This window comes from Saimiri boliviensis, chromosome 1 (genome assembly GCF_048565385.1).
Source record: "Saimiri boliviensis isolate mSaiBol1 chromosome 1, mSaiBol1.pri, whole genome shotgun sequence".
NCBI lineage: Eukaryota > Metazoa > Chordata > Mammalia > Primates > Cebidae > Saimiri > Saimiri boliviensis.
The window spans coordinates 116740398-116764615 of NC_133449.1; the positions used below are offsets into that span (position 1 = coordinate 116740398).

Genomic DNA, 24218 nt, shown 5'->3' on the forward strand with positions numbered 1-24218 from the left:
TACATATAATACACACATACATGTATATATATACACATACGCAGATACATATATACATACACATACACGTATATATACACATACATGTGTATATATATATATATCTATATATCTTTCCCATATATATAGATATATATACAGATATATGTATAAAGATATATATATATATATATATATATATATATATATATATATATAATGATCTTTTGGTGTGTTTTGGCGGGTTCTTGTAAATATCTGACATTGAATTCTAACTTAGCTAAATTTTCGTCAGTCTTTTTTTGGGGTTCAGTATGTGGTCAAATTTCATGTATGCTTGAGAACATATATCCTCTAATTGCTGGTTGCAAAATTCTATGTATTCTATGTATGTTCATTAGCTTCAACTTGTTAATTAACTTGTTCTAATATTTTACAGTCTTACTAATTTCCGTCTCCTTTATCTATCAATTACGGACAGAAACCTATTGAAATCTTCCTCTGTGATTATGGTTCTTCAATTTCCTTGTTAATTGTCACTTTTTCCTTGCACATATTTAATGTTAGATCATTAGATGCCTATAATTTTAGAATTATTGCATCTTCCTAGTGAATTGTACCTTTTACCATCATATAATGACTTCTCTTTATCCCTCGTGGTATCTTTGAAGTTTACTTATTTTAATATAAACATAAACTTTTTTTTTTGCATGGTATATCTTTCTCTCCTTTTATATTCAGCTTTTTTTTTCCCACATTTATTTTAGTTTCAGAGTACGTCTATAGATAAATTTCACGTCACCAGGATTTGGTGCACACACCATTTAATCACCCAAGTAACAAGCATAGTACCCAAAAGGCAGTTTTTTTTTTTTTCTATCCTTACCTTCCTACTGTCCTCCATGCCCAAGTAGACCCCCGTATTTATTGTTCCCTTCTTTGTGCCCATGTGTACTCCGTGTTTACCTCCCATTTACAAGTGGAAACGTGATATTTGATTTTCTGTTCCTGCATTAGTTCACTTAAAATAACGACCTACAGCTCGATCCATATTTCTGGAAAGAATGTTATTTTGCTCCTTCTTATGACTGCAGAGTATTCCATGGTGTATATGTACCACATTTTCTTTATCTATTCAGTCTACTGGATAATCAATTTAGGTTGATATCTTGTCTTTGCAATTCTGAATAGTGCTGCAATGAATATACACATGCATGTGTGTTTATGGTAGAACAATTTATATTTCTTTGGGTATATACCCATTAATGAAATTGCTGAATCGAATGGTAGTTCTGTTTTAAATTTTTTGAGAAATCACTAAATTGCTTTCCACAGTGGCTGAACTAATTTACATTCCCACTAGCAGTGTATACACATTCTCTTTTCTCTGCAGCCTCACCAACATCTGTTATTTTTTTACTTTATTAATAGCCATTCTGACTAGTGTAAGATGGTAGCTCACTGTGGTTTTGATTTGCATTTCTGTAATGATTTGTGATGTTGAGTTTTGTTTCATATGCTTTTTGGCTGTGTGTATGTCTTTTTTTTTTTTTTTTTTAAGTTTCTATTCATGTTCTTTGCCCATTTTTAATAGGGTTTTTTTTTTCTTGTAAATTTAAGATTCTTGTAGGTTCTGAATATTAGACCTTTGTCAGATGCATAGTTTGAAAATATTTTCTCCCACTTTGTAGGTAGTCTGTTTAATCTATTGATAGTTTCTTTCACTGTGCGAAGCTCTTTAACTAGGTCTCAATGGTCAATTTTTGTTTTTGTTTCAATTGCCTTTGGTATCTTTGTCACAAAATCTTTACCAGAGCCTATAAGTAGAATGAATGATATTTTCTAGGTTTTCTTGAAGGATTTTCATAGTTTTAGATTTTACATTTAAGCCACTAATCCATCTTGAGTTAATTTTGTATATGGTGTAAGGAAGGGGTCCTATTTTAGTCTTCTGTATATGGCTAGCCAATTATTTTATCAGCCATTTGTTGATGGTTGATAAAATAACTTTACCCATTGCCTGTTTTTGTTGACTTTGTCAAAGATCAGAGGGCCATAGTGTATGGTTTTATTTCTGGGCTCTCTACTCTGTTCCATTGGTCTATGTGTCTATTTTTGCACCAGCACCATGCTGTTTTAGTTACTGTAGCCTTGTAATATAGTTTGAAATTGGGTAATGTGATACCCCCAGCTTTGTTCTTTTGACTTAGGATTGCTTTGGCTATTTGGGCTCCTTTTTGGTTGTATAAAAATTGCAGAACAGTTTTTTTTTTTTTTTTTTTTTTCTCATTCTGTGAAGAATGTCACTGGTAGTTTAATAGGAATAGCACTGAATCTGTAAATTGCTTTGGGCAGTATGGCCATTTTAACAACATTAATTCTTCCTGTTCAAGACCATGGAATGTTTTTCCATTTGTTTGTGTCTATTTGTTGTGTCATCGCTGATATCTTTGAGCAGTGTCCTGTAGTTCTCCTAGAGAGATTTCACCTCCCTGGCTAGCTGTATTCCTAAGACTTTTATCGTTTTTTATAGCTATTGTAAATGGGATTGTGTTCTTGATTTGGCACTCAGCTTCAAAATTATTGTTGTATAGAAATGCTACTGTTTTTTGCACATTTATTTTGTACCCAGAAACTTGGCTGAAGTTGTTTATTAGATCTGGGAGCTTTGGGGTAGAGACAATCAGGTTTCCTAGGTTTAAAATTATATTGTCTACAAACACAGATAGTTTGACTTCTTCTCTTCTGATTTGCATGCCTTTTATTTTTTTCTATTGCCTGATTGCTCTGGCTAAGACTTCCAGTACTATGTTGAATAGAATGGTAAGAGTGGGAATCCTCGTACTGTTTCAGTCCTTAAGGGGGATGCTTTAGCTTCTGCCCACTCAATATGTTGGCTGTAAATGGCTCTTATTATTTTGAGGTATGTTTCTTTAATTCCTAGTATACTGAGAATTTTTAAATGAAGAAATGCTGAATATTATAAAAAACTTTTTCTGCATATGGAGATGATCATGTGTTTTTTGTTTTTAGTTCTGTTCATGTGGTGCATCACATTTATTGATTTGCATATGTTGAACTAAACTTGCATCCCAGGGATAAAGCCTACTTGATTGTGGTGGAACAGCTTTTTGATGTACTGCTGAATTCAGTTTGGCTGTATTTTGTTCAGGAGTTTTGCATCTTTGTTTATCAAAGATATTGCCTGAAGTTTTGTTTTTTTTTTTTAATTTTTATTTGCCAGACTTTTGTATCAGGATGATGCTGACCTCATGGAATGCATTAGGGAAGAGTGCCTCCTAAATTTTTTTGAATAGTTTCAGTAGGAATGGCACCAGCTCTTCTTTATATGTCTGGTAGAGTTCGGGTGGTAATCTGTTCTGACCTGAGTTTTTCTGGTTGATAGGCTTGTTATTACTGATTCAATTTTGGAACTCATGATTGATCTGTTCAGGATTTCAATTTCTTCTTGGTTCAGTCTTGGGAGCTATGTTTCCAGGAATGTATCCATTTCTTCTAGGTTTTCTATATGTGTGCATAAAGATTTTTGCAATAATCTTTGGTGCAGGATTTTTTTTTTTTCATTTCTAGGGGTTGGTGTTAATGTCCCCTATGTCATTTCCGATTGTGTTTATTTGGATCTTCTTTTCTTTATTAGTTTAGCTAGCAGTCTGTCTATCTTATTTATTCTTTCAAATAACCAATTCTGGTTTCATCAATCTATTGAATGATTTTTTGGTATCTGAATTTCATTCAATTCAGCTTTGATTTTGGTTAATTACTTGTCTTCTGCTAGGTTCGAGGTTGGCTTTCTCTTGTTTTCCTAGTTCCTCAAGATGTGATATTAAGTTGTTTGAGATTTTTTAACTTTTTAATGTGGATGTTTAGTGTTATAAACTTTTCTCTTAACCCTGCTTTAGCCGTGTCCCAGAGATTCTGGTGTGCTATATCTTTGTTTTTATTTCTTGATTTCTGATTTAATTTCATTGTTTACCCAGAAGTCATCCATGAGCTGGTTGTTTAATTTGCATGTAACTATAGGGTTTTAAGCAATCTTCTTGGTATTGATATCTATTTTTATTGTGCTGTGATCTGAGAGTGTGGTTAGTATTATTTTGATTTTTTTTTTTGTATATGCTGAGGATTATTTTAGCCTGATTGTGTGGTTGATTTTAGAAGATGTGCTATGTGGTTATGAGAAGAATGCATATTGTCTTGTTTTGAGGTGAAGAGTTCTGTGGAAGTCTATCACATCCAGTTCAGGTCCTGAATATCTTTGTTAATTTTCTGCTTCAGTCATCTATTACTGTTAGTGGGGTGTTGAAGTGTCATATTATTATTGCATGGTTTATCTAAGTCTCTTCACAGGTCTCTATGAATCTGGGTGATCCTGTTTTGGGTGCCTATATATTTAGGATAGTTAAGTCTTCTTGTTAAGTGTAGTCCTTTACCATTATGTAACACCCCTTTTTGTCTTTTGTTGGCCATTGTTGGTTTAAAGTCTGTTTTGTCTGAAATTAGAAGAGCGATCCCTATTTTTTGTTTGTTTGTTTGTTTTCAATTTGCTTGGTTGGATTTTATCCATCCCTTTACTTTAAGCCTATTGGTGTCATTGCATGTGAGACAGGCCTCTTGAAGACAGTATACAGTTGAGCCTTGCTTTATTCAACTTGCTACTCTGTGCCTTTTAATTGGGGCATTTGGCCCATTTACATGCAAAATTAATATTGATATGCATAGATTTGATCCTGTCATGATGTTGTCAGCTAGTTATTATGCAGACTTGATTGTGTAGTTGCTTTATAGTGTCAAAGGTTTATGTACTTAAGTGTGTTTTTGTGGTGGCTGGTAATGGTCTTTTGTTTTCATATTTGCACTTTTCATGTAAGGACTTCTTGTAAGGCAGGTCTAGTGGCAACAAATTCTGTTAGCATTTACTTGTCAGAAAAGGATCTTATGACTCCTTGGCTTATGAAGCTTAGATTCCTGAATATAAAATTCTTGGCTGGAGTTTCTTTTCTTTAAGACTGCTAAATATGCCCTCAACCTCTTTTGACTTACAGAGTTTCTCCTGATATTAAACTTTTCTTATATCTGTTACAAATTGCATAGCACTGGATTAATTTTAGCTACATTGATAATTTAATTTACATATTTAATCAATTTATACCAATTTGATTATTGGTTAATTTGGATTTATTTCTACCATGTTGTTTTTGTGATACTTGTTTTTTCCATGTTTTTATGTCTTTTATGCTCTAGTAGCTGGTTAATTTTTAATAAAGTTAAAATTTTAAATTAAAATTCCCACAATAGTTTCCATATTTTACCTGCCATTTCTATTCTTTTAATGGTTCCCTTAGAATCTTAACACAGATAGTTAATAAAATCTAAAGAAATCCATATCTCAATTCTACTCCTGACCAAGGCCTTAAACCTGACCATAGTCCTCTTCTCTTTTATATGTTATAGTTGTGTAGTATTTTAGTTCCACTTTGTTACTGATATTTATTCACTGTCTTCTCCTTCTCTTTTTCCCATTTCTTTTTCTTTACAGTTAATTTTTTTATAAAGATTTATCTACCACTATTTTATTTACCATTCTTCCCTGAATTATTGGTCCTTATATCAGGGTTCATTTTCTTCATTTTTGAAGTACATACTTTAGACGTTTCTTGAATAAATTTTCCTTGTTACATACTATATTTCTGTTTGTCTGAAAATAGCTTTATTTTACTCTCAATACTTAAAAATTGTCATAGTAGGATATACCATTCTAGGTTGACAGTATTTTCTCTCAGCACTTTAAAGATACTATTCCACTGTCTTTTGGCTTCTGTGGTTGCTGTTGACAAATTTAGCAGTGCTACTGACAAGTTTGTTCCTTGGTAAGTAATATATTTACTCCTGGCTGCTTTAAAAATCTTCTATCTTTTAGTTTCCACAGTCAAGTATGTTGAATTAAGGTACAGATTTCATTTTGTAAATTTCCCTGGGGCTCATTATAGTTCTTTATCTGAGGGATTTGTATCTGTTGACTCCAGAATGGTATTATCTATTAGTTCTTCAAACAATGTGTTTTTTTTTCTCATTCTTACTACTCTCTTCTCAAATTCGAATGACATGTGTGCCAATTATTCTCATTCTATTTTATTTTTTTTTGTAATTTGTGCTGCATATTTTATTTAATTTTTTGAGACTCTCTGAAGAAGGTATCATCATTCCCACTTTACAGATGAGGAAATTCAGGCTCAAATTAAGTAACTTCAGTAGCACACTACTAATAAACGGAAAAGGTGGAATTAAATCTAAGTTTTCTGGTTGAGTATCATCCAATCAAATATAGTAAATTTTAAAGATATTTATGAACAAAGGGATGAGGTCTTTTAACCTTCTCTTCCTCATTTTTCTCTCTTTGCCTCTGTATGCTGCATTCTGGATAGTTTCTTCAAATCTATCAGTTTCCTAATTGTTTTGTAAAGCTATGTCAATATTTACAGTTTAACTCATCTATTTAGTGTAATATATAGTTTTATTTCCTAGATGCTCTATTTCTAGAAGTCTTTTTCAAATAGATCAGATCTTTTTTATGGTACCATGTTCATTTCTTATAGTTTCATCATTTTCTTACACAGCCTTTAAAATCTTGCTTTAATTTTTGTATTCAACAATTGTATAATCCAGAGATACTGAGATTTTTTTCCTGATGTTTGTTTGTGCTGACTCTTGCCTTATTTCCTTGCATATTTTGTAATTTGAGAACTCTAGTTTGGCTGAGCTTCACTTGGCAATCCAGAGCATGTTAGGTTGAAGATGTATCCTTCCAGAGATTTACATTTCTATCTAGTGGGTATCCCAGGGAATGTATTCTTAATTTTCAGCTTTGGGGTTTCATAGATCATATCAGTAAATTTCAAACTTCAGACATGCATGAGACCAGGTCTATGTCTTAAAATGCTTGGGATGGAGGCAGTGAGGACACTCTGCTTTCACTTATGATGGAATAGCTAGTACTTGGTTAGTCCTCTTGCTTTAAAGTATTATTAAAATGAACAAAATACATCAAAACTATTTTCAGACTTTGGACAAGAGGCAATACAGGACTATGATTCCAAAGAGAAGGAAAACAAATGAGATGATAAAATGACCACTCTTGTTTTCTGTCTAGAAAACTTTCTGGACTATTTTGTAGAATGCAAGAGCCCTAACAGAATGCTGAAGTATCACTTAGCTAAGGAGACAGAGATTAGAGCCTGAGGAGGCTGAGTTGGTTGGAAAATGTAGAGTATGGTACTCAGAAAAAGGAAGTTGGTTACAGATAGAGCTACAGAAATCTCTATGAGAGACCTTTTACGTCTTTGGTTGATTATTGTCATGAACTGAATTGTGTCTTCATCCCTCTGACCTAAATTCATATGTGGAAACCTTAGTCCTCAATATGTCTGTATGTAAAGATAGAGCCTTTAGAAAGGTAAGTTAAGGTTAAATGAGATCCTATGAGTGGTGTTCTAATGCAATAGGAATGGTGTCCTTATAAGAGAAAGGGATATCAGAGCATACTCTCTCTCTCCACACATGTATAGAGAGAAGAGACCATGTGAGGACACATAAGTAGGCAGCTGTCTATAAACCAGAAACTATCCTTAACAGCATCCTGATCTTGGACTTCTAACTTCCAGAACTGTAAGAAAAAAAATTTCTGTTTTTAAAGGCACCCCCCCATCTGTTATTTCGTTATGGCAGCCTAAGTGGATAAATATAGCTACTAAGCTGCACATTCTCAGTGCAAGAATCTATGAGGCCAGATAACAAACATCTACTGGGGAAAGAAAAACTCCTGAGGAAAGAATATCTACAAAGGAAGCTGTATATTGAATAACTACTGGAGCTCACACAAGGTTAGAACAGGTTTTATTTTTGAACAGCCAGAAGGTAGAGACCTTGTTGAATATCCAGGACATTCAAAAGAGACCCCCAGAAAGGCTACACCTTAGGCATAAGGCTAATCTAATCCCAGAGGAAAGAATACTATAGACCTTTTCTTGTAAAACTTTAAAATAAGCCTAGAAAGAACCAGGCTGATCTGCAGGTAAATTAACTACCTAGCAGAACAAAACTCAACACTTGATTTAAGGATGACAGCCAAATCTAGACACTTAATAAAGTGGCATCCATAATGTCCAGAATATAATACAAAATTATCAGACATGTAAATAAAAAGGAAATATGACCTATTACTAGGAGGAAAATGAGCTGACAGAATTAGAACCAGGAATAACAAAGATGAAATAGGAAATAAGAACTTAAAATTACATATAAATGTAGTCTAGATGACAGAATAGAAGTTCTCATTAGCCAAACAGACTAAGAAAAGAACCAAATAAAAATTCAAGAAGCAAAAAATGTGGTATCTGTGAAACATTTATAGTGCAGAAGACACAATTGGTGAACTTGAAGAGCAACAAAAATTATCAAAACAGAAGTGTACAGAAACAGGAAGATGCAAACAATTACCAGAGACTCAGTGACCTATGGAATAGTCCAAATGGTCTCACATATATGCAATTAGAGGAGAGAAATGAGAAAGATTAGGGGCAGAAAAATTATTTGAAAAATATAATAGTTGAAAAATTTTCCAAATTTCATGAACACTCAAAACCTACAGATCCAAGCAGTTCAATAAACCCCAAACGCATAAAGAATATCACACCGAGGCAAATCATAATGTAATTTTTCAAAGCTAGTAATGTTAAAAGTAGCCTGATGATAAATTACATACAACTTAACTAGGAAGATAATTATTGCTAATTTCTCATCACAGACAATAAAAAGACAATGAATAATATACTAGAAGAAGAAGAAAAAAGTCAACCTAGAGTTCTGTATCCAGCAAAAATATTCTACAAAAATGAAGGCAAAATACAGACATATTCAGACAAAAGAAAGTGGAGAGAAGTTATTGACAGAAGACTTGTGCTATAAGGATTGTTCAAGGAAGGTCCTCATGCTGAAGGAAAGTGATGAAAAGTGGAACTACATCAAGAAATGAAGAGTGCCAGAAACAGTAAATACGTAGACAAACATAAAATACATTTCTTTCTCAAAGTCTTACTTTCTCTCAAGGGTAATTGTTTATAACAAAGATAATAAAAAGTGTCTTGTGGGCTTTAAAACACATAAATAACATATGGCAATAGCAGAAATAATAAAGTAGAGTAAAATGAAAATATATTGTTGTAAGGTTCACATGCTATAGGTGAAAATGTATACTATTATTTGAAAGTAGACTATATTATGTTAAAGATACAGTTTAGATGTGAAAGATATTGTAAGCCTTGGAGCAACCATTAAAAATGAGTAATTATATTTAATAAGCTAAAAGAAAATATAAAATGTTTAAAAAAGGACTAATCCAAAAGAAGTCAGAAAAGGAAGAGAGAGTTCCCAGAACAGATGGAACAAACAGAAAACAAAAAGCAAGATGTGTGTGTGCTAGTAAACAAAACAAAAAGCAACTTGCTGTGCTAGTAAACCTAACTGTATCAATAATTACATTAAACACAGGTGAAGTAAATGCCCCAATTAAAAGACAGAAATTGTCAGATAGAATAAAATATCAAGGCCTGAATGGGCCATAAATTACTCATTTAAGAGACATATTTTTAAAATAAGGACCCAAGTTAATAGTAAAAAAATGAAAAAAATATACACCATGCAAACACTAATGATAAGAAAGTTGGTATGGCTGAAGTAGCTACGTAAACCATAGGAGTATTACTAGAATTAAAGAGAAATATTTCATAATGATAAAAGGGTGAATTCTTCAAGACTGTATGAAAATCATAAGTGATTATGAATCTAAGGGCAGGACGTCAGACAAACTGACAGCTGATAAAATCATGGTTTCAGTTGGCAATTTCAGTATCCCCTTTTCAATAATTATAGATTAAGCAGACAAAAAAAGTCAGTGAGGCTATAGAGGATTTATACAGCATTACCAACTAACTGAACCTAATTTACATTTATTGAACATTACGTTCAACAAATGCAGAATACATATTCTTTTCAAATGTACGTAGGACATTCAACAAGACATACCTAGACTGGGCCATAAAACAAGTTTCGAAACATTTCTTCTTAATTGAAAGTTTTTTAAAAATCAGAGTCTTTCCCCCTGCTCCAACCAAGCACCCACCCCAAGATAGAAAACTTTCTTGTCTTTCTTTACCAGAAGATAAATTTTTCCAGTTCATTCTTTTACTGAGACTCTAACCCTTCATCTCTTTTTTCTCTCCTGAGGTCTCAGTTCAATATTCCCACCTTATACAAAAACCTTGTCTTTTGTCTTCCATAGCCAAAAAATACTAAGTCCCTTTGTTACTGAGATTCACAAATGTCTACAGGACAACTGTAACTTGTAGGTTTTTACACAGTTCTGGTTTTCAGCTGCTTTTCCCTTTTGGCCATTGAAGATTTCCCTCAGTATTTTGCATGCTCATCTATGCATTTCAAAATATGTTTGTGATATTGTGTTCTGTATTCTAGGGGTTTTGTGGCCAGAGGGTTCTCAGGTTATCTAGTTTCCATGTTTCTAGAGTTGAAGCCTGTCAAATAATTGGTTATTTTAAGGGTTCAGGTTACTTTGGCCTAATCAAAAGTTCCCTCATTTAGAGCCAGGCAGCCTTGGGTATGAAATCTAGCCCTGGTATTCACCAGTTATGTAACTCTGAGCAAGTGATGAAACTTCTCTGAGCCTTAATTTATATATGAGTTTTAGAGATCACAAGTCTGGGTTTTCAAGTTTGTTGTAAGGACTGTCTCTTATCTTACACAAGACAAGACAAAATAAGCAAAAAACCATGTTATTATTTATTCATTCATCAAAGATTGAGTGTTTACTGTGTGTCAGGCATACCTTATATGTGCTAGGAAAAACACAATAAATGTATACACAAGTAAACAATTTCATGTAAGTTTGAGTGCAATAACAAAACAGGTAGTGGGTTTGAGAATGTCTGTAGAAACAGAATGGCCATTTCTAATTAGTGACTGGAGTTCCTATGGGATGATGTGACATTTGATTTAAAATCTGAATCAAGACGAAATGTTATGAAATAAGATGTGGTGATGGTTGTACAACCCTGTGAATATAGTAAAAACATTAAATTATATACCTTAAATGGGTAAATTTCATGTATATGAATTATATCTCAATGAAGCTGTTTGTTTAAAAGTCTAAATAAAGAAGAGAAAGCCAGATAAAAATCTTGGGGAAGAACACTGTAGCCAAGAGAACAGCAAAACAAAACCTCTGAGGCTAGAATAAGGCATTAGCCAGTTTGAAGAAAAGAAAGATTTAATGGTAGGAGTTTAGTGAGGGAGGAGACTGGAGACAGTTGAGATTTAGACTACAGGTAGGAGCCAGACTCAACACTCTATTCAAGGGTGACAGGGCTTTGTAGGCCATGTTGAATATCTGGAATTTTTTTCCAAAATGCAACGGGGGCCTTTGAAAAAAACTAAACTGGAGAAGTGATGTCTGGTTTATGCTTTTAAACAGTCACCGTGCTTTCCGTAAGGCAAGAGAATTTACAGGGCAGAAAAGGCACAAACAGGGAGAAAAGCAATATTCCACAGTAACTAGAATGAAGTCCTAGGTATCCCACTTTTGACTCAGTCCTCAGTTCCTCAAGCCCTACTTCATTTATTATATGTTTATTTTGAGAACAGAGGTGTAACTGAAAGGGCCATCACAGCAGAAGGACTGATAAGAAGTAGAGAATTCATGCTCCATCACTACTCACAAAGGAAAAAAACATATTGTAGTATACTGAAGTTTAAATTGCCTCTGATTTCCAGTACTTGGACTACTCATAGAAGGTTTTGGCATTTTCGGCTGACTGAAAAGAGGCCATTCTAAACTACCTCTGTCTTCCATTTTAAAAAAAAGTCAACATTTGATATCTTTCATTCATCAGTAAAAAAATATATGGCAAAAGCTAAAACTATAAATTCTATAAATCAGGCAGCTGTGTTGTTTTATATAAATGATTAAAAATATGGCTTTTGGAATTGGACAAAATTTGGTTTAAGCTTTGTCATTTAATGAGTGACTTAGAAATAATTTTAAATTTTGTTAAATAAATAGGGACAAAAATATGCTTCATTGAGGTGCAAATGAGTTGAACTGTAAATGAGATGCCTGTACATCACTTACCACAATGACTAATACATAGGTAGGTACTCCAAAAGGTAGCTATTATAATTATTATCACTTACTGTAATAATTGTTGTCTATTACTTTTACAAAGGAAAAAATATTTTGAAAGGTAAAATCTACTAACCTTTAAAAGACATGAACCTGTTAACTTCATGTAAAATTACCTTCACATAATTTTACATGAAATTCAAATTACCATACTCTATGTAATCTATAATAATATCAACTTTTTCCTGTAATAAAAGTAGTTTAAAACCAACTTTAATAATGGGAAAATCTTCGGTGAATTTTTCAGGAAGTATAAATAAGTCTCTTAGCAGACTTTCTAATTATGAACTACTATGGAATATTGAGGGATTTTGTAACAGATCCTAAGTGAAAATGAAAATCAAACTCATATGTTTAATATTAGAAGAATGATTACACATAGCTTGTTACAGATTTCCAAAAAACAGTAGGTACACCTTTTAAAATTTACATTCACAGATAATTTTTTGTTTTTTGAGAAGAGTTTCACTCTTGTTATCCAGGCTGGAGTGCAATGGTGCAATCTCGGCTCACCGCAATCTCCGACTCCTGGGTTCAGTCAATTCTCCTGCCTCAACCTCCTGAGTAGCTGGGATTACAGGCACGTGCCACCATGCCCAGCTAATGTTTTGTATTTTTAGTAGAGATGGGGTTTCACCATGTTGACCAGGATGGTCTCGATCTCTTGACCTCATGATCCACCCGCCTTGGCCTCCCAAAGTGCTGGGATTACAGGCTTGAGCCACCGTGCCCGGCTCATTCACAGAAAATTTTAATAACATTGGAAAATGTCACGTGTAAGTGAAAAAGTAGGATATAAAACAGGTTATACACATAGTTATTTTGAAAATGTAAGAAACTGAAAAAAGGTGGAGCAAAATATGTCAAAAACTTGATAATAGTTGATTTAAGGTGGTAGAAGTAAGCATGATTTTTTCTGTTTATATTTTTCTCTACGTTTTTTATTTTTATAATGTACATAAGTTCTTTTAAAATGATGATGAGAAAAATGATAAAGTCAATATGTTATAAAACATTGGGAGCTGGGTTTTGAAGTGCAGTGGAGACTGTTAGAACATGTTGGGGTTTTTTTTCGTTTTTTAAATTATACTTTAAGTTCTGGAGTACATGTGCAGGTCGTGCTGATTTGTTACATAGGTACACACATGTTCTCACTCATAAGTGGGTGTTGAACAATGAAAATACATGGACACAGGGAGGGGAACATCACACATGAGGCCTGCCGGGGAGCGGGGGCTAGGGGAGGGATAGCAGGGTTGGGAGAAGTGGGGAGGGATAACATTAGGAGAACATGTTATCCCTTGAGAAGTTTGTTGGGAGAGAAAGATGACCTAGAAACCAGAGTTACAGTAAATGGGGTTAAAAAGGGCAAACGTTCTTCAGATTTTTATCCTATTACCAAAGTTTGTAATATGTATTCTGAATATATATGAAGAACTTCATCTCTATCAAACCATAACATAGCATTTACTTATCACTCTGATATAACAATTTAATTTAAAAAATTGAGAAGTTCATTCAAATAAGCAGAAAAGAAAAAAAAAGTAACTATGTCTGCTTCCCTAGGGAATGGTCTTGTACCAGTATCTGTCTATCCATGTTAGCATTTGCTATATAAGAAACAAATACCCAAGGACTTTTGTAGTAGAGAGTCCATCTGTTCCAATATAGTCAGTTGCCCTTCTATTTGGGCATCAATTAATGGCCTTCACTTAACCACCTTGCATTTGGTAATAATCTGAAGGGGAGAGTTCTTGATTCTGGGAATCAGATGGCATTACTGCTACGCCTCATGCAGAGAGCAGACCAGATGTCTTCTAAAAGAGAGGCAGTCTCCTTTAAATATCCATTAGAACTAGCATTACTATCATGCTCAGCCTTCCAAGGCTCTAAAGGCAGTGGCAGGGGAGGCCTAAATATACATAATGCAGGTAACTTAGTCTATAAGCAGTCAGTTTGTCACTATCCTTCAACAGAACTGTTTCAAATGAAATTTTTATGGCTTAAAGGTTTTAGGATATATTTTTCACTTCAAAGAGTAATTTTTTCATATTATTGTATGAAACCCTGGTGCATTTAACTGATTTAATAAAATCTAATTTCTTACTTTAAATCTTAAGAAGAGAAAAGCCTCTGTGAAAGAAATCTTTGTTAGCAAGGCATATAAGCAGAGTCCTGGTCTGCAGTAACATTAATGATCATGACTTGTGTTATTATATAAAATTCAACCAGAATTTAAGTTCTTTAAGAATAACTATTGCTACTTCAAGAAAAATTTGAGTTTTTCATTAGAATAAAATCATGCCTGACATTTCATAAAGCTTAATGCAAACAGAAATGATTAATCATATTCGTAAATATGTAAATATACCCTAACCATGATATTAAAAAGGCATATTACATTTGAGACAGAAGGACAAAATCAGAATATTTTTAATTGCTAAGAATTTTATGTAGCAAGTTTGTTTATCCAGTAACATAATCACAAAATAAAAATATCACGCAGAAGTGGAAATAACGAGCATAAAATATTATTTTAAAACAGGAAAACAATGGATTCACTTTCAAGAGCCTCATAGAAAACCTTTAATTTACAATACTACACTTTCATGATTAATAGGATTAATATGTGGTTTTTCTTTGATAAAAGTAGTCACGATTTTTTAGTATTACATACAGTCATTGCATATGATAGACACTATTATAATAAAGATGCACCATTGTAATTACTCAAACAATTATTTTGACTCATTCAACACCTTTTAAATAGCTTTTAAAATACCTGTTTAAATAGCTTTAAGATGTATAAGAGGCAAATAATTACATACACTTAAGGATGAAATGTTCAGGTATTTAATTATCCAAATACACATTTACCCATTAAATTAGAACACTAACTGCTTAGTATGTAAAACTAGTTTGAAATCATGACTCTTAATTAAATTCATACTTCAACATCTCTCATGAGACTTCCTAACTTCAAAAATGACTTTAAAAAATTAGCTTGGGGGTGAATCACCAATACATTCAGAAACATAGTCAAAACAAAGAGTGTTATTTCAAAGACTGAATTCAGAAAATGAACCAACTATTTTTCTACCTTATATTAATAAATTGGTTCTTTGTTGAAAATCTCAAACATGAATGATATGAACAATATGCATGTATGAGATCCATCAAAATGGCAATTCAAAGAAATTATTGCTTAACCTAAAGGAAAAATGTTACTGTTGGATTCCTGCCTGGGGCTTAAATTGTGGTCTTGCATTAATAAAGTAGGTTTTTTGATTCCCTAGCTTTGGCTGATACTTTAAAACTTTTTGTATTTTCTGTGGAGATATTTCATACAAGCTCTGAAATTTGAGAGTCCAGTTAACAAAATAAAATTCCCACTGGGATGGTAAAACATATTAATTCTAATATGATATAAATAGAACAAATCTGATTCATTTATTGGGCAAGTGCTACATTCTGAACTATCCAACTCAAATTAAATTCAGCTCTGTGGCAAACAATTCATTTTCTCATTAGGCAATCAATGCTACTTTCAATAAGGCAATTCCTATTTACCCTCTGGCCATAGCAGTTGTCTTTAAAACCAAGTTCTAAACCTGTAGTTCATGTAAAAGGATATGATTTCCTTAGCAAGTAGTTAAGAAAATTTACAACAGGCCAGCATGGTGGCTCACACCTGTAATCCCAGCATTTTGTGAGGCTGAGGCAGGTGGATCACCTGAGGTCAGGAGTTTGAAACCAGCCTGGCTGACATGGCAAAACCCCATCTCTACTAAAAACACAAAAATTAGCCAGGTGTGGTGGTGGGTGCCTGTAATCCCAGCTACTTGGGAGTCCGAGACATGAGAATTGCTTGACCTTGGAAGCAGAGGTTGCAGTGAGCCAAGATTGCACCGCTGCACTCCAGTCTGGGTGACAGAGCAAGACTCTACCTCAAAAAAAAAAAAAAAAAAAAAAAAAAAAAAAAAGGAAAAAAATATATACAATAGAGATGTATGTTAAAGAGAATATAAGTTCTTAAGAAGTTTCATTTAACTAATGAAGCTCTCTGTTCCCATATTCAGTGATCCAAGAAACTGAAATTTAAATGGAAAAATGAATCTGTAAAGTAAAATGAATCTGGAAAGTTATAGGTGTAAAATTCTCAGATTCTTCATTTGTATTTCCCAAATGGAAAAGGATTAGAGATAACAGAATGTTATTGATTTTCAGAGGAAAGTCGATTAAAAAGTGTTTATAAAAACTTTATATGGCATGGCTCAATGCTCACCAATAGTAAGACTACTGCATTCATTTGTATATGCAAATTAAACTGGAAAATTCATAAAAACATATGTATCACCAGTTAACCAATTGGTAAAGTACAATATAACACAAAAGAAAAAGAAATATTGCTTTTCTCCAATAAAAGCAAGGTTAATAAAAACATTTTTAGTAAGAAAATCTGTGATTTTCATTTTAAAAATCTTCCGATTTTAAACATCATTACTAGAGCAACACATTAAAAGTATTATCAATAAATGCCTTTACAATTTCAGTGAAAACCTACTTGTGTTTTCCTTATTGGGAATACTGCTTTCAGTCATCTTTTTTGTCTGAGGTACTGTCTTCATGCTTTTCAGGGCTGACTTTATTACTGGCGATGGAGGGAGCCGTACAGACTTCTTTTGGTAATGAAAACACATGGCATGTCTGGAGGTCTAGGTATGTTGTAAATATCTTAGCATATTCTGGATGCTTTAAGGCAAAATTTTTAAATTCCTCTAGAAGAGAAAGAAAAAATAAGTTAGGGTGAATCTTCTTTTGGCATGATGCAGATTAATAAATGACTCTAATAATGCAATTATCACAAAAGTCTACTACTCAACACACAAACATTGTTGATGAAAATATAAATTATACAACCACTTTGGTAGATAGTTTTTCCATTATCTAGTCAAGCTGAAGATATACATACTCTTTGACCCATAGTTTTTCCATTATCTAGTCAAGTTGAAGATATACATACTCTTTGACCCATTAATTCTCCTCTTGAGGTATATAACCTAGAGAAATTTGTGTATATTGAGAGACATGTATGAGCATGTTCACAGCAACATTATTCACAATAGATAAAAAACAAAAACATCTTAGATGTCTATGAACAGTAGAAATGCATAAATAAGTTGTGTCATACTCATAGAACATAAGGCTATATAGCAATGAAAATGAATGAACAGCTATGTAATAACAGCATGGATTAATCTTAAAGCCGTAATGTTTAATGAAAAAAGCAAGATATAAAAGAATGCATAATTGTATGAGTCTATTTATATAAAGTTCAAAAACTGAGACAAAACTAAAATACAATATTTAAAGATACACACTTTTGGAGTGAACTATTAGAGTAAAATAAAGCAAGGCAGAGATTTCTTTTTAAGTCAGGATAGTAGCCCCCTCCTTTAAGAGAGAGGTAGAGGTGTTGTTGGGAAGGGGCACACAGGAGTTTCTGGAGTTTTGGAAAAGCTCTATTTCTTGACTTGAATGGTAGTTACACAGGTGTTTACTTTATAAAACTTCATTGTGTTTACTATGCTTTATTTAGTTTTTGGTATTTTTGTTATTTCTAGCAATTAAAAGATGTTTCAAAAATTCTGTTACCCAGCACTTTGTATAACTGGCTTTTAAAACTATTTGAGCCCTTAACTCTAGTACAGAAAAATACAGTCTTAAAAAGCTGAGCCTTGATTTATCATCAATAATGGATAGGAACTGTACAATATAAAATAATCATACCACGAGGACTTTAATAGAGGAGTTCTTTTTATCTCAAGTGTTTTAGGTGCTGAGGTGGGGCTATTAAAGGCTTACTCAGTTAACTATCAGGATTTGAACCTCAACTCCCCATAACCTGGAGTTTCTAAAATATTATTCTGTCTTCTATTTTGATATCCCTCCATTCTCTTCTTTTTGTTAGATAAAACTTGATTGAGCTTATTGGAGCAGAGACAGCATAGTCTTTGAATTTGCTGCTATTTGGTTCGATAATAAAAGAATTTTAACTCAATGTCTTATTTATATCCATTTATTTTTAAAAATCATCTGATAAGCAAGTCTGCTTCATGACACATTAGACTGCCTAACTCTTGAATATAAAAATAGGTCTTAGTCTGCAATGACCCCTGATCATGCCACTGCACTCCAGCCTGGGAAACAGAGTGAGACCCTACCTCAAAAAACAAACAAACAGGTCTTAGTGATAAGGAAGTCACCAGATTGAACCCAAATCATTATTTGCAATTGCAATGTTGTTTTGCATTAATAGACCACTTCTTCTTTCTAAATCAGGCAAATTACTAATTGTTCTTTTTTAACTTCCAAAATAAAGATTCTTGTTTCTAGGGATACATTATAGAAAAAGAAATCAAAATAAATACAGCTTCATCTACATGAGTCTGTTTCAGTGATGGAGACATAGTAGACTTCAGTGACCTCGAAGATAAGTGAGCATGACAGTTGATCTACTGAAACCAAGAACTTTAATTTCAAGACTTGTGCTATGTTCAAAAGATCAAGATCCTCTGCTGGGATGTCAGTGGCATTAAAGAGTAATTCATTTCTGAAAGTCCTGTGATTGGCTCTAAGTGGAATTTGGGCATTAATTTAGATAATGGAAAACCAAAAATAAAAGTAATTTAAGGCAGCAGTCCCCAGTCTTTTTGGCACCAGGGACTGGTTTTAAGGAAGATAATTTTTCCATTGATGGTAGAGGGGATGGGGGAGATGGTTTTAGGATGAAATTGTTCAACCTCAGATCATCAGGCACTGGATTCTCATAAGGAGTGTGCAACCTAGATCCCTCACATGCACAGTTCACAATGGGGCCCATGCGCTCCTGTGAGAATCCAATGCCTCTATTGATCAGACAGGAGTCGGAGTTTGGGCAGTAATGCTCACTCACCTGCCACTCACCTCCTGCTGTGCAACTCTGTTCCTAACTGCCACAGATCAGTACCGGTCCATGGCCCAAGGGTTGGGGACCCCTGATTTAAAGGGTCACATTTAAACAATTTAAATGGTCACATTCATGACAGATAGCAATATCTACTTTTTAAATAAAATTACATTTAAATACTTCACACATTCTTTTTTTTTAAATTTTTTTTTATTGCATTTTAGGTTTTGGGGTACATGTGAAGAACATGCAAGACTGTTGCATAGGTACACACATGGCAGTGTGGTTTTCTACCTTCTGTCCCCTCGCCTGTATCTGTCATTTCTCCCCATGCTATCTCTTCCCACCTCCCCACCCCCCATCCCTCCCCCATTTCCCCCCAACGGACCCCAGTGTGTAGTGCTCCCCTCCCTGTGTCCATGTGTTCTCATTGTTCAACACCCACCTATGAGTGAGAACATGCGGTGTTTGATTTTCTGCTCTTGTGTCAGTTTGCTGAGAATGATGGTTTCCGGGTTTATCCAAGTCCCTACAAAGGACGTGGACTCATCGTTTTTGATGGCTGCGTAATATTCCATGATGTATATGTACCACATTTTCCCTATCCAGTCTATCATCGTTGGGCATTTGGGTTGGTTCCAGGTCTTTGCTATTGTAAACAGTGCTGCAATGAACATTCATGTGCATGTGTCCTTATAGTAGAATGATTTGTTGGATATATACCCAGTAATGGGATTGCTGGGTCAAATGGGATTTCTATTTTTAGGTCATTGAGGAATTGCCACACTGTCTTCCACAGTGGTTGAATTAATTTACATTCCCACCAACAGTGTAAAAGTGTTCCTATTTCTCCACATCCTCTCCAGCATCTGTTGTTTCCCGATTTTTTAATGATCGCCATTCTAACTGGTGTGAGATGGTATCTCAATGTGGTTTTGATTTGCATTTCTCTAATGACCAGTGATGATGAGCATTTTTTCATATGTTTGTTGGCCTCCTGTATGTCTTCTCTTGTAAAGTATCTGTTCATATCCTTTGCCCATTTTTGAATGGGCTTGTTTGTTTTACTTCAAACATTCTTGAAAAAAATGGCAGATTTCCCTAACATCGGGAAAGGGGAGACATTCTGTGTATTACATAAAGAAAAAGGTTGAACTCCAAAAAACAAAGCCGATTTCCCCGAAAAATTACTTAATTTGACAGGTTATTATGGCTACCTACAAAGCATTTTAAGTACTAGCTTCCATTGAAGTAGTTATTCCAAATAGTTTTTCAAAATTTAGTAGTTTAGAGTAATAGAGAGCCTTACTTATGAAAAGAAAATAGCCAAAGAAGAATCAGTACACATGAGTTTATGACTCATAACTTTCATCTCAGTATATATACTTCCCATTTTATTCTATTTTTTTTTCAAATGAACTCAATATATTAAGTGCCCTACGCATTTAATTACCTAAATGACAGTAATTAAAAACAGAGAGTAAGAGAAGTATGTAATCTACTTTTCCCATCCCATGAAAGTTAACAAGCTGAAACTCTTGAACACCATAAGGAAAGAGTAATTAAAGAGTCTCCCTCCAGCTTCAGGGGAAAGACTGAGGAGGATAAGCCAGCTTGACATCCATGACCACATCAAACCCAAGACAGGGAAACAATCTTCTTGGCCTCTCCACTGAGATGTCTTTCTCAACAACTGCACTGTGAATATAGAGAAATTGATGCACCATCCTTCAGCCCTATGCAACTTGTTTTGATGGGTGGACTTGAGCCATCAAAAGACAGTTACTGATGGATAGACCTGCCACTGTGCCACAGGGTCTTTCTCCATGATAGACCCTAACTCACAGGAGTTGCTATCAAGATGGCATGAGACAAGGAATGTGAAAACTTACATAGGTCACGAATAGCAAACATCAATAAATGGTTCAGTTGCTATTATTGTTGGTGCCTCAGTCCATGTTCCTTTACTATAGTTGCAATCTACCTGGTTAACTTGTTCAGTTTTGTCTGGCCACACTGACAGTAGAAAGCACTAAGGTGTAGAGTTAATAGTGCAGGCTCCAAAGTCAAACTGTTTTGGTTTTTGAATTGTGGTTCTGATGTGCTTTAGCTGAATTATCTTAGATAAGTTACTTAAATTCTTTGTATCTTAGTAAAATAAGAATAATTAAGAATACGGATTAGATAGGCTTGCTATAAAGATTAAACAGGTTAATATATATATAAAATGTTTAGTAGAGTGCCTAGCATGTAAGTCCTCAGTAATTAGTACCATTACTACCATTATTACTGTGGTCATCATTATTACTATTATGTTTATTATTAATATAATTAGTTAAGAGAAACAGTACTCTTGAGCAGCAGTCCATAGTCTGGATGTCCTCCTTGTGAACTAAGATAGGAGGCCAGATTGCCTACTCACCATAAGAAATTGAATACCCTTGGGCTATTTCCTTGAAGAGACAAGAAACATCAAGGTCAGGCACTCCAAGGGAAGCCTGTAGAATGGTGGAGAACTCTTCCTCTGTTATATAGCCATCCTCATCAACATCAAAGAGCTGAAGAAAATAAAATATAAGAATTAGCTCCCTCAGGGTCATAGTGGTGGGGAATAATCTTAGAAAATAAAGTCTTTAATAATTCAAACATCTACTGTGGCATGGGCTAGAAATACGTATATTAAGAAAGTATCACCTCTGCTATCCTCATAACACCTGGAGCTTGGTGGTTGACAGAGACAGGATTGAAACAGGAGCTATACCAATGGTACATAGTACAAAGGGATAGGGGGGCTCCATGGGGAACAGAAGGTTTTACAGGAGTTGACATTTGAGTTGGGTCTTAGAACATGAAGAGAAGTTCCCGGAATATACAAGGAAGGGCAAGTGATTGCCTGGAGCTCCAGTCAGAAGACAGAGAAAAACAGGAATTAAATTATGGTGGGCATATAATTTCTCATAAAATCCTGTAAAATTATAATGGGAGTGGAAGTGGTGTGATCCTATGAGAACTATGAAAACTCTTTGAGGGAGAGTATGGAGGATGAATTGGGGGCAAAGGATTGATAAAACCAGAGGCAGGAAATCTAATTAAGAGTCTGAGGTTGAGAAGCAGGAAGGACAGGAAGGGATACAATTCATAAAAGCAAAGACAGGACTTGCATATCAATAAGGGGTCTGTAGTGATAGAAAGGAAAGAAGCAAAGATGATTGGTATCTTCTAGCTTAGGCAACTGAGTAAACGCTGATTACCTTAACCAAAGTGGGGAAACAGAACAAGTGTCAAATGAGACCAAGAGTTAGACCTAGAGAGGTTAAATTTGAATCAGAGGTGCCAGGAGTAAGTCAGAGATTCAGCTTATCATTTTAGGAAACTGATGAGTATTGAGTTATAAATTTGGGTAAGAATGGAACTATGAGTATGTTTAAACTTATCCGTAGAGAATGCACACAGTAAAGCAAAGGCCTGCGAACAGCAACAGTTGAGATATGAGCAGTGGAAAGGAGTTCTGACAGAAAAGGTTTAGGAGAAGCAGTCAGATAGGAGAACCAGGAAATAAGAGCATACCTCTTAGAAGCTAAGGGAGTGTGTTCAGGAAAGAGGAAGACATGCTAACAGTGGTGTGGGTCAACAGAGCAAAATGCCATAGGAAGGCCAAGCAAGAAGCAAAACAGTTTGTTGGATTTGATTATTAGAGGATCCTGATGACTTTAGTAAACAGTTTCAGGGAACCAGAAGCAAGACGGTAATGGGAATCAAGAGATGAACAGACTGAAAAGCAGAGGCAAGAAGTATGGACTCTTCATTTTAAGAAATGATGAAACAAAGGGAAAGGGAAACTTGGGGTAGTATCCAAGCACAAAAGAGGTTGTTTTAGGCAGGGAGAGATTGAATATGTTTTTAGGAGGAGGGGAAAAGGCAGTAGAATGGGGGAGACTGAAAGTCATCAGGCAAAATAAGGATAATTGACAGACAATTAATATCCTTATTCAAAATCTTCTCCTGGGTCTTAAGAATTTTTAATGACATGAGTACTTAATTTTTAGAAGCACTGATCAGAAGTGTTCAAATCACTTTACATGTATGAATTAACTCAACTCTCACAATAGTTTTATGGTAGGTGCTACTGTCAGTCCTATCTTACAGATTGGAAAGCTGAGGGGCAAGGAAGTTAGGAAGCTTTTCCCAAGGTCACACCACTAGCAAGTGGTACAGGGGGCATCCCAATCCAGACAGATAATATTTAGAGTTCCTGATGTTGAGATTTCTACTTCTGACCAAACACAAGATCAAAAATAGAGAAAAACTAGTATTAGACAAGGGGTGATGACCATGAAAAAAATAATAAGCAAATATTGAATAGCATTTTAATGATCCATAAAGGGTAGAAGAATAAAAAAATATAACTTGAAGTTCAGATTTGTTGATCCAGCAGACAAAGCTCTGGCTTCAAGTCCACTTCCTACCACTCAGTCCCAAGTTAGGGGATAAAATAGTTGGAAAGTGAAAAGTGAATCACATCTGTTTTCACAAACTATAGACCTCAGGCTCTTCATGCGCCCTGGACTTCACACAGTAATTGCCAGGACTCAGTCATAGCTCCTTCCTAACAAGCTCTAACCTTTCTTCAGAGGCCTTCCATGCCTAAGCAATTTGTACCAACTCATCTGAACAGTCTAAATTCTTGTCGGGTTTGGTGCTTTGGTGTCTGTCACTTCTGTATAAGTTACATGGTCCCTACTAGAGACTTTTACTTCCTCTATATGTGTCCTCTGCCATAACTCCCCTCACTAAACTCTTGAATTTCCCTCACTTACTTGTCACTCCCCACGACATATTTCCTAGATCTAAGGTAAACCCCATGCATGATCTGTACTCTGGTAAAAAGTTTAACACCCCAGGTTTCCTTTGTTGTAGTGACTGATATCTCCCCATCTCACAGAATAATGTGGAATCTTAATGAAAACATTCTGTCTTTCCCATCAAAAACATGGCCCAAGACCAGCTGGAGCCTCCCTGAAA

At 34.6% G+C, this 24218-nt stretch overlaps 1 protein-coding gene across 1 annotated transcript in view; it reads right to left on the minus strand.

Annotated features, from left to right (window-relative positions):
• Nucleotides 1-1515: 1515 nt before the first annotated feature.
• Nucleotides 1516-24218, minus strand: part of LPCAT2 (lysophosphatidylcholine acyltransferase 2) — a 92207-nt gene continuing 69504 nt past the window's right edge. Inside the window, exons 13-14 of the mRNA XM_039475306.2 lie at nucleotides 21619-21754; nucleotides 1516-17025 (exon numbers count right to left, since the gene is read on the minus strand). Of these exons, the coding sequence (XP_039331240.1) occupies nucleotides 16841-17025; nucleotides 21619-21754 (321 nt within the window). The 3' untranslated portion in view covers nucleotides 1516-16840. The remainder of the gene's footprint in view (nucleotides 17026-21618; nucleotides 21755-24218) is intronic.